General features: G+C 41.7%; 1 protein-coding gene across 1 annotated transcript in view; it reads right to left on the reverse strand.

Moving 5' to 3' along the window:
- DOCK3 (dedicator of cytokinesis 3) overlaps window positions 1-12,243 on the reverse strand; it is a gene marked incomplete at its 5' end in the record, with an annotated part of 323,062 nt that overhangs the window by 191,886 nt on the left and 118,933 nt on the right. The window contains one exon of the mRNA XM_015424016.1: window positions 11,256-11,381. Coding sequence (XP_015279502.1) covers window positions 11,256-11,381 — 126 coding nt within the window. The remainder of the gene's footprint in view (window positions 1-11,255; window positions 11,382-12,243) is intronic.

Here is a 12,243-nt window from a genome sequence, read left to right on the forward strand (position 1 = left end):
AGAGGACCTTAACCAAGCATGTTTTTTTAATTATTAGAGCTAAGGCCATCGTGCAGACTGAAGCATCGCCTGGGTGTTTGCCCACATTCAACTGTTCCTTTGAAAGTCTAAGTGCATCAGTCTGGATAACTTTGGCTAAGGACTTTTTAACAATGCTGAACCCTATACATATATTTGATCCTTTGTGAAGTGGCTGGGATAGAAGATGGTTTTTCCCAAATCACTTTTGTCATTTCAAGAATTCCTTCTAGAAAAGGAAAGGCTACAGTCCCTGGAGAATCAGGACAAAGTCAGCCAAAGATCTTGTCTCGGGGTTTAACATCCGTAAATGTAATCTAGATCTCTAACAATTGCGCCATCTGCACCATCTGTTCCAAGTGAAGTTGTAAGTCCTCACTCAGTGATACCAGATCACAGTCCCCAATGGTGTCATCAGGAGACAGTTCCAAAGGAATCCTGGAGCTGACCATGGGCCTGCAATTCTCTTTGTCTTTGGAACCATGGGGTATCAGTCTTGAACAAGGACTCCAGTACACAGGTGCCTGTGGCCATTACATCATCTGGCTCAACAGTTCCATAAATGATTCCAACCATCCGGGATAGCATCAAGGAGGGTGACAGCAAGGATATTGTTGCCATGGTTCCGAAGGAGCCTACTGTAGGGCAGAAGGTCTTGCAGTGTGATTTGCAGGTGTCTTGACTGCTGGCGGTAGTTCCCATACTGATGGGGAATGTGCTGGTGACAGGCATATGGGAGATGAAGTGCATGTAGTAGTCAGTCCACTAACCTCTACACCTGTGTTTGGAGCTGGTTCCTTCGGATCTGATTTTCTTGGTTCCAGGTGTTTTGCCAGATCTGCGACTTCTGCTTCGACGTCCACTTGTGTTTCTTCGGCAGTTCTGAAGATGAACTGTTTGGAGCATTTTAAGCCTTCCCAGAACATCTATGACTTGGGTCCAACTTTGGAACCGAGTGAATTGAAACCACTGATGGAGTATGAGAAGCACGGCCAGAGACAGGTTTAGGTGTTGAGAAAATAGGCTGTTGTACCAGGGCAGATGTTTTTGCTGCCAGGTTAGATGATGTAGATATAGCCTTTTCCCACAAAGCAGCTTTAAGTCGGGAGGCGCAGTTGGCCCTGGCCTTTGGGGTAAACTGCTGGCAGATTTTACATGCCAATACGTTATAGCCCTCACCCAAACACAGTAAACAAATGGAGTGCTCATCAGTTCTCATCATCTTTGTAGAACAAGAAGAGCATTTCTTAAAGAGTGACATCTTTTTGAGGAAAAAAATGATAGGCTAGCTAAGAAGTGTTCTACTCAAGGAACAGCAAAGAGAGAACTGAGGGAATGTGGAGCCCCTCCCTGGAGCACGTGACTGTTAGGCGGGAAAACTGCTCCAACAGCTCCAGTCGGGAGGGGCTCCTCCTGCTTTGTTAGTAGGCTAATCTTCTGGTGGCTGGCCTGTGCACCTGTGCATTACCCATGTGGGACTGAACAGGACAATGAGTATGAACTTAGTACTGACAGCTCTGGCATCAGAATGTAGATTTTGAAATACAGGTTTCTGCACAGTAGATTCTGATTAATCAGCCATTGCCTAAGAGGGTCTCTGAAGGGAAGGATCCATAGTTCATTGGCAGAACATTTGCTTAGAATGCAGAAAGTCTTACATTAAATCCCTGGCATCTCCAGTTAAAAGGAATAGGTAGTTGGTGATGCGAAAGACCTCCACCTGAGAACCTGGAGATCTGCTCTCAGTCTGAGTAGACAATACTGACCTCGTTGCCAGTGGTCTGATTGAATATAAGCAAGTTTTATGTGCTAATGCATTCAAGGGGTCTTCCAAAATGCTGCCATAGCAGATGAGGAATAAGTGAGTAGGAAGCTGTGACTCATACTTCTTGAGCATGCATGCACAGTCAAGACTGAGCCTCTGAGGAGAGAGGACTTTCACACTTTAAAAACTGACTCTTGCTTTTTCTGAATCTAAGTTCTGTGCAAGAACAAAGCCCATGGGGATGATTCAAAGAGACCATGAAGAAGAACAATAATTACTGCAGAATGATAATTATTGTAGAATGATGAAAGTCTGAGTTTACTACAACTGTAAAAATCTAGAATGCAAATCAATAATTTTTAAATCCTAAACTATCTTTGACATAAGTGATTGACTATGAACATAACAACTCATTTTTATAATTCTAAAAACTTTCCCTGAAAATTTTTCATTTATCTTTTACACTGAAACAGCTGTGAACATTTAGGATACAGTAAGCTAAATACAAATAAAGATTCTTAGTTGTTCATTGCTAACAATTTGGTTCTCTTAGTTGAATTTGTTGTAAAAGGAATTCGGAAATTATGTTTCCTTTTACTGTTGTAAAGACTACTTAAACAGCAAGCCTGCAAGTAGATAATGATTTATGCCATAGCTTCAACCACTTACATGTTACTTGCAATGAAGAAATTATTGTGTAATTTGTGCATAGTTTAACATGTTCTGTTAAGAAATGGGGGGTATTTTGACCATGGAAGCCATAGGAAAAAATGGTTTACCCATTCTACAGACACCAAACTCTTGTTATGCTTTCTCCCTGATGAACTGCAGTGCCTTGCAGTCCCTCTCTTTCCTCCCTCTGCCTTTCTTAAGGCTGAGGTTTATCACAAGGGTAAAGGGGGTCATTCTGGCCCCCAATAGACTTGGCTTGAAAGTGAAAATACTATGCATAATCATATTTGGGTTCTCTAGTGAGCTCAGCAAATATTGAAAAATGATATTAGCACTGTTTCCATGTATAAATAGATGGACTATTACCTACTATCTCCATTTCGTAGGAAGGGAGCAAATAGTAAAAACTAATTTCCCCCCCAAAATTCATTTCTATAGATATTTGTTGTGCAAAAATCATCACATTTCCATCGTTGGGGTTTTACACCACTTTTGGAATTGGGGGTTTAAATTACCCTGAGGGAAACCAGTGTTTGCAACCTGAATTGTTGTGTTATATAGTACAAGCAGGTAAAAGCACTGTGTTTGTGCTCTGTCAAAGTTCCCCCTATGTCCATAGACACATGGAAAAGCTCAAATTGAACAGTATTGCAATTTTGGAAATTGGGGTCATTCTATCCCCCTGGCAGACAAGCCTGGACATGCTTGAAGGTATCCTCTGAACTTCTTCACATTTTTCAGACTTGAAGGAGCCATTCAGCCTGGAACTTTAGATGACCCCTTAGTAGCTAATGCCATGACTGAGTGAGCTATCAGGTTTCCACTGAACTGATTGTTTCCCTTTGTTGAACCTATTTAAATTCAAATATCTGAGGCTTGAAATTCAAAACTCCTCTGAACAACAATGAAAGAACTGGCAGCCCAGGGTACTTCTCAGTCATTTGAACCAGTGATTACTCAACATGCCCTGGAAGAGCTTCAGAATATATTTTAAAATTATATATTTAATGGTGGGATCAATTTGACCCCATTTACGTTTCTGTGGGGTTTTGATGTTTTCAATGATGGGTATTATTGACCCCAATTTCAAATTTTACTCTTCTTTTTCAAGCATTGCTGAAGATAGTTATTCTTGAGGCCTGATTTTCTTCTTAGTAGCTAATGCCATGATTGAGAGAGCTATCAGGCTTCCATTATTTTTGCTAAAATATCGGAGTCTCTTTGATCCCATTCCAAAGTAGTACAGTAGTTTTTTCCTCCTTGGAAGCATTCTTGTTTCATCTTTGTCTGAGTTTTGTTTCAGATTGCTACAATCCCAATCCTATTACACTGCTTATTGGATGCCCCATCCTATTGACAACACTGGCTTGCACTATATAATCTGCCTTGAGTCTTAGTGAGAAAGGTGGACTATACATAACAAAAACCAAGTCAATAAATAATTGAAGTTGAGAACTTAACAAGTATTGGTACAGAAAATTATCTCATATTTAATATTCTTAAAAGCGCTGTATGAAAGATGTAAGCAAGAAGCTATAAATGTCCTTATATAAACATACTTTTATGGAACACAACTGTTTCAACGCAAACAATATCTATTGTCTGTTACCATCTGATCAGTGACAGATCCTAAGGGAATGTGGATTCTCCTTAGCTGCGAATTGTCCCTTTATCTGTGATATTACTTGTTAGGGGATTTTCAGAGGTTTTTGCCAACAGTAAATGACAATTACATTTTAGGTATAATTATTTTGATATTTCATCTGTTTCTTTGAAGTGTTATCCAACTACCTGCTAGGCATAATGTTGTACAAAAAATTAAGTTGGGGAATTGGGAACCCATCAAATCACAGCTCAACAGGAAATACAAAGAGAATGTTAATACTTATTTGACCATAGGAAATCATTGGTCAATCTGAGATTGTCATGTGATCCTTAGTGCTACCTCCGAAGTTGTAAACTGGGCCAAAGTTCCAACTCTAAACTATTTTAGCATCTTTTTGGGAAAAGGCCTTTTATCTAAGGAACAGGTTATACATTATCTAACCTGTTTTGAAGGGGGGGGGGAGCCTGAGCTCTACTATGTTAGAAAATTTCCAGCCAGTCTCCAATCTTCCAGTCTTGGATAAGGCGCTAGAGCAAGTTGCAGCCTCTCAGCTCCAGGGTTTTTTGGGAGGTTTTTTGGAAGAGACCAATATTTTGAACACATTTCAATTTGGTTGATGACTTCTATCAAGAACTAGACAGGGGAAATGTGACTCTGCTAGTTTGGCTGGATTTCTCAGCGGCATTTGATACTATCGGCCACAGTATCCTACTGAGCTACCTCTCAACACTTGAACGAAAGGGTGGTTTGAGTCCAACTGGGGGGGGTGTTGGTCTCAGAAGATAGTGTTGGGAGATTCCTGCTCTGCCTCATGGCCATTAACCTGTGGGGTGCTGCAGATTTCCATCTTTCCACCTATTTAATATCTATATTATTATCCATTATTTAAAATCTATATGAAGCCACTGGGAGCGGTCATCAGGAGGTATGGGCTCCAACATCACCAATACGTGGATGATGCCCAGCTCTACCATTCTTTTCCACCTAATTCTGAGGATGCTGTTAATGTTCTGAACTGGTGCTTGGAGTCAGTAATGGGCTGGATGAGGATGAACAAACTGAAACTTAATCCTGACAAGACAGATGTTCTCTGGGTTAGTAGAAAGGCAAACCAGGGATGTGGAAATCTCCCTTCTTGGATGGGGTTACACCCCCTTGAAAAACCAGGTTCACAGCTTCGGAGTGTTACTCAACACAGCAGTCACCTTAGAAACCAGGTGGCTGCAGTGGTTTAGAGTGTTGTTGCCCAGCTTTAGCTGATGTGTCAACTGAGTCCATTCCTGGGTCAGTCAGATCAGCTATAATGATCCATGCCTTAGTTACATCTAGACTGGATGACTGCAATATGCTCCACTTGGGACTACCCTTGAAGAGTGTTTGGAAACTGCAGCTAGTGCAGAATGCTGCTAGACTGCTGGTTGGGGCCATCTATCAGGAGCATATCTCCCCAATACTACAGCAATTACACTGGCTACAGATCCAAGCCCAATTCATTGTGTTGGTTTTGTAAATCCCTACATAGCTTGAGACCAGGATATCTGAAGGACCATCTTCTCCCATATTTACCTAACCCAGAATAAAGATAGTGATGAGATGCCCATCAATTAAAGAAGCTTGTTTGGTGGGTATGCAACAGGGGGCCTATTCCATGGTAGCTCCAAAATTATGGACAAACCTCCATGAAGAGGTGTACCAGGCCCCCTCACTGTCAATCTTCAGGAGGCAGTTGAAGACAGTTTTATTCAGGACTGCATCTTGATTGATTTACCTCTTATTATTTCCAACCCTAATTGGAGTTTTTAAAGTGTTTATGGGTTTTATAATAGTTGTTTTTATTTTGTTTTTATAGTGTTTTATTAGCAGAGGTCATTTCGGGGGGGGACGCGAGGGAACACAGTTCCCCCGGGTGAGGTGCAGGGGGCGGGGCACATGATGAAGCCCCACCCCCTGCTTCTGGCTGCCCCGCTTCCAGCCCTCATTCAGCCAGGAGGAGGCAGGAGAAGAGGGAGGTAAGTTGCTTCCTCCCCGCCTCTCCCCACCCCTGCCTGCCTGGGGCCAGGGAGGGCCTTGGCGGGGCTTCCTCGCACTTCCGCCGGCCTTGCAGGTCCACCGCCGGGCCCCTGATGTCAGGGGGTGTGGTATATGCTAATGAGTTATGCTAATGAGTCCCCCTAGCTCTTTTTCTACAAAATGACCCCTGTTTATTAGTATTGTAAGCTGTCTTGAGTTCCAGAAGGGAGAAAGGTGGCTAATAAAAGTTTTAAATAAATATCCTAGCCTAGCAACAGTTTTTTGAATTGAGAACCAGCTCAGTACAGCACTATAAATACAGAGCTCAAGTAGAGTAGGTTTACTTTGGTTTTTTCCTGAACTCTCTGTTTAAGAGATGCCTACTTCTCCCTGTGGTTTACCATTAAAAATAGATGTATCAGTTGAAATGCTCCATACAATGTTTAATGCTGCAAGCTTAAAGTTACCACATGCACCTACCAGCACTGTATGTTACTCATCTACATGCAGTGGACAGAGGAAGGTTGAAAAGAGAGAGATGCTTGTTCAGTGCCATCCTAATCCCCCCCCCCCAATGAGTGGTACCTGAAGTACCACACTTTGTATGGAACAGCTGCAGCTAGTATTCTCTGAGCAACACACAGAGGAGTACTTTTAGTAAAAATGCACATGACTATCTGCTAAAAGGGGGGGTTCCAACTCCCAAATGAGCAACTAATGACACATATTTTCATTATCATGTTATGACTTTGTCTTTATTAACCTCAAACATTCCATGAAAAATATGACACAAAGATGAGAAAACAGCAAGCAATAAATGGACAGAACACAGTAAAGCAAAAACTTACACCCAACTATCTTCATCTCTGAGCCATTAAGAAAGGGGAGAGAATGAAGGGAAAGTAAACAAACAGCCAGGACAATTTAGACAAGATAACAAAATAAAACTCACAGTTAAAAGATGATAAATGCACTTTTCATCAGACACTCAAAATAAAAGACTGAATTTTTTGAATGAGGTAAAGAGAAAGGATGTTATTGGGAAAACAGACAAACTTGCTTGCTTAGCAGACTGCTACTCAATTCATGTTTACCCATTTGATATATACCCAGAACCAATGCAGTGTTTTAGGCAATCCCATGAGTTTGGACTCATCCCTTGGAAAGCTTTCTCCCCTTATTTTCTTTGAACCGCAGATTACCATGTCACATGACAAAGATGTTTTTAAATGTCCCTCATTCTTAAAAGTAATTTTCCATGTTGCAAGAGCTGATTCTGTCTTAAACACAAATGTACAATTGTACAATGCACCCTTGCACACACGTTTCTAACTGCAGGATTCTTTGGACTCTGTGCAGCGTTTGGAAGCAAGCAGAACACACACCTTTCACAGCTGTTGTTTTACATAACAGATATACTCTTATTTATTAGGATTTTAGAAGAAAAAAATGAATCCTTACTGTGAAAAGAGCAATATTACCCTCATTATCATGGTCTTCTTTGATTACTAACCAACAAGAAGCAAGTTTTTGAGATTTAAAGGTTTTGAGATTTAAAGGTTTTGAGATTTAAACAAAACGTGTTTTGTTTCTAAGAGGTTTCTGCAGAGCTCTGTGCATGAAGTTCCTAATGATTTATTCTGCGCAGTTAGGGCTGTTAACTCCTACTGAATTCAAAGTCCAACTATATACAGAATTGCACCCTTAGATGACTAGATCAGGCAATACCACAAATGGACAAATGATAGCTAGAGAAGAACGGTGCTATGTCACAACTGCTCAGTATTACCAGTAATATTATTGACTTATTCTGGGCCTTATTTTATTGACCAATCACAATGAAAAGAATCCTAATCTTAGATTTCTATGTTTAACAAATGCATAGTTAATCTTTTCAAAATAAGATACTATAGGAAAGAAAAATATATGCAGTATATACAAGGTCTCCATCCAAATTGTTAGGAAATATAATCCCTATATATGCTTCTCATACTAACACTTTCAGAGGGAAGAAACCCTGGAGTCTCTGTGTTGGAAGGAGCCTCTGGCGGGTCAAAATAATTTGAGTTAGTACTGTTAGATCTGTTTTCCTCTTTAATGGAAGGAGAAGGCATAGGTTTCACCTTCACTTTCATTTTCATCAGAACCTCATTGAGGGACATGCCTCCAAGTTTCCTTTCCTGATAAGGACTCACAAAGAAGTTGGTTCTGAAGAAATGATCAGCCTTCCAGTATTTCATTCACAGGTTGTGATGGATGACTGGACTGAGGACTGTATAGTGTCCAGGCTGGCATCTGTCTGAGAATTCAGAGACTCTCTTGACCTTGAGATGATTCTGCCTATGACTAAACTGGTCAGACTAACCTGCAGATGGAAGTTCTGGAGAAAAAACCCCAGAAGAGGCAGAGCCTGCCCTGATGAGCATCAGACCTGAGGAGTACATGGGCCTTTTTGAGGAAGAAGTTCTTCCTGTAGATATGGTCTCTGAGGGCATTGTTGCTGTCCTTGGGTAGAATAGCACCTGAAATGAAGTCAGCTACCAGCCATCCCCCAGTTAAACATTCAGGGCTTTCCTAGAAGGGGAGGGACAAGAGTAAATCTTTTGCATAGGAGCTCAGGTTCAGGCTCCTCTCCTCATCCAGAGAAGACCATGGCTCCCAGAGCCTCACCAAAAGAGTCTGGAAAGGGGACTGAAGATGCAATGTTCCAGATGTCCTGAGCTGACAATGGAGTGGCTACAGCTGCAGAATTTAGGCCTGTAGAAGAAGCCAGCCCAAAAGAAGAAATATACTCTCCTAACCATTCTCCTGCTCTGAAGCCATGGAGTCTGAGGCACAGTGAATCTGAATGGCCAGAGGGGGCAGAGTATCAGGATCTGGAGGCAGAGTATGAGGCTGAGTGAAGGCTTTGTGTGCTGCTAGACTAGAAGTGCTTGCAGTGCACCTAGGCCTGCAGGAAAAAAGGCCCTTGTGGTGTGTCAGAGCCAGAGCTTTGGTACAGAGGAAGGCTGTCTGTCTACTCACTGTCCTCACTGGAACTTTGATGTGTATGTGGTAGTAGGGGGGGACAGCAGCAGAGGAAGCGGCATTTATTGGACCTATAACATCTTTCTCCCCACAGACTCCATCCCACAGAGGGATGACTGGGTCATTGCCCCCCAGTTGCCTGCCTGAATTAGCCCACAGTTGTGGGAGAGAGTATGTGTGTGTGAGTGTGTGTGTGGGTGAATGCATAGGTGGTGTTGATATGTGCCAGGGCCTTTGGCCAAGATATGTGGAGGGCATCAGAATACCGAAGCTGGACATGGTTTTAACTGGGACCCAATTAGGGTTGCCAAGTGTGGCCTCGCAACTGGCAGGAGATGGGGGAGCTAGGAACTTACAGGTAGGGGAGGTAGAAACTTACAGGTAGGCAGAAGGATCAGCATTCACAGTGCAGTGACGTCACTCAAGCATTCACCCAAATGTTTATGCTTTGATAATAGAGTTTGGGGTGGATACTACAGAGTTGCCTGCCATGATGATGTCTCTTCCAGCTTGTGTAGGAAGTTGGGTCATCACATCAAGGATGCTGATCACACCCCCTCCATTTTGCTGGCCAGTAACCTCCCACCAAACTGCTGAGGGGCAGTGGGCAGTAGTGATAAGCTGTAATATGGCATCCTTAAGTACAAAGAAGGACCAGCTGTCCACTCATTGCCTCCACTGGAACTTTGGCGTGGGTGAAGGAAGCAGTAGAGCAGCAATCAGTGTTTGCTGGGCCAATGGCAGCTGATTCCTGGAAGGACATGGAATGGTGGAGCTGGTGATGGTTTTTGCTTCAGGCCCTTCTCACACAGGACCTTTAATGTGGGGGAGGTCTGGCTGCCTGCTCAGTTTTCCTGCCACGTTGGGGGGGGGCAGATGACCAGTGGAGCCAATGGCGTTGTCTGGGCAGTGTGGCAGCAGGCCCCTAAGGTTTTTATGCAAACTCACCTTTCGGTGCTGCTACAGGTAGCTACTTTTGCTAAAGCAATTTTCTTTCTTTCTTTTTTGTCCCCACCACCACTATCAAGAAGCAGGGAGTGGTGGTGGGGGTGCACTGTCAATTTATTCAGATGATTCGGAATGGTAGCTCTAGGAGGGACAACTGTGGAAACTTGTTCAGTCATAGAGTTGACAGATATGGACGGGGGGGGGGTTCCACCTCTGATAGTGAAAATCTTTTTCAAAACAATTTCATATGCCTGCCCATGGAGCTAGGAGGAGGCACAAGTCATGGTAAGGATAACTTCCTCCACCAAGAAATAACTGCCCAAAATTACAAAGTGCTTTTGAAATTCCCCTTAATTTTAAATGCCATCCAGCAAGAGGGGTGTCTTTTAAAAAACACACCATAAGTCATAGCTCCCAGAATGAGTTTTGTGGTCCTTTTTTGTTGTTGTTCAGTCGCACAGTCGAGTCCGACTCTTCGCGACCCCATGGACCAGATCACGCCAGGCCTTCCGGTCTTCCGCCGTCCTCTGAAGTTTGCTTCATGTTCGTTGCATCTATGACACTGTCTTTCCACTGGCCTTAATCCAAGGTTAAGAAATGATGTGGAAGGGTTATATTAGCCAGGAACCAAAGGACCGCATCTATAAGTGTCATAGTGTCATAGATGCGGTCCTTTGGTTCCTGGCTAATATAACCCTTCCACATCATTTCTTAACCTTGGATTAAGGCCAGTGGAAATGTACTCTAATATAACCAACAAAAAGGATCCTTCACTAATTCAAATATAATAATTCCCATAGATTGTAGCCAGAGATTCCCCAGCCTAAAATAATCTTTTCCACTAACCACTGTTTTGTGCATTTTGCTCCAAATACTATTCCATCCCCCTTACCCCCCTTTCTTTCATCCTACCAGAAGAGATGTAGGTTGTCATCAAATATCATCAGACCTATACATAATCTATAAAATGTTTAATAAAGAGAGTATTTTAAAGTATTTTTTAAAAATATAGCTTTTGACAAAGTATTCTTACACAATAAAAGTAAACACAGTTTGCAGTTAAATCACTGAAACTTGTTATCAGGAAATACAGAAGGAAAATACTGCTTATTTTACTAACCTATCATGAGTTACAATTATCAATATTAAAAAGCTGAATGAAGAGCTGAATGGAGCCTTTAATCCCCCCGTTAGTGGTAATCTACTTACCAGGCATGATGACATCTGGAAAACCTATTTTTCTGGTAATAGCCACCCCTCTGTTAAAGATCATAGGGTATTCCCTGCGAATCTGCTCCATTTCTCCACGAAGCAGCTGAAGAGAAATTATAAGTCCTGCAAGAAAGAAATACAATTTTTTTAAAAAAACATCAGCCTCACAACCAAATTGATAAAAAACCTGTTTGCTAGAAAACAATTTATATGGAAAAAGTACATTATTGTTAAACAATGAAAATTGTTGTTATATGAATTTATTTCTGGAACCTACAATGGACAGTAGTACGGAATACAGTTTCCTCTCCAACCTAATACTTTGGTGGCAGAGAGTCAGAAGCTGAAACCTCCAAAGTTATCCAAATACCAAAACAGAAGGACAACTTGAATGGAGTTTGAGCAAAGGAGTAAACAATGTCTATGATTCTGATCACAACTGCCAGAATGACATATGCTCAATGTTGGAAACAAGATAAGGTCCCTGAAATTGGGGAATGGATTAAAACACTTCTTTTTATGGTTGAAATGGATAAAATGACAAGGAAACTTAATAATTTGGAAGCAGAAGAATTTTTTGCAGACTGGAAAGACTTAAAAGAATATTTGGAGAAATACTGGGATGTAAAGGACGATCTGTTATGCTTTGATAATTATTGAAAAGTAAAGGATAGTTGAAAAAAGATAAATGTATAAGAATACAGTTGAAAGATAAGTTACCTATAGATGTGAATAATGAGAAAGGGAGGTATGAAGAGAATTTAAGAATTGAGTTGGAGGTTGGAGCACTGTGGGAAGCCAAAAGGGGGGGGGAGAGGAGGAAAGGATGTATAATAATATAAGTTTTGATGTATGTTTGACTTTTTTATTATATCCTAATAAATGGTTTTTGGGAGAAAAAACAATGTCTATGATTCTATGAATGTGGAGAGGCATGAGAAACTGCACAAGCTGGGGAGAGGAGGGAGAATTTGAAAACTGACTC

Source organism: Gekko japonicus, unplaced genomic scaffold (genome assembly GCF_001447785.1).
Source record: "Gekko japonicus isolate JY-2015 unplaced genomic scaffold, Gekko_japonicus_V1.1 scaffold477, whole genome shotgun sequence".
Taxonomy (NCBI): domain Eukaryota; kingdom Metazoa; phylum Chordata; class Lepidosauria; order Squamata; family Gekkonidae; genus Gekko; species Gekko japonicus.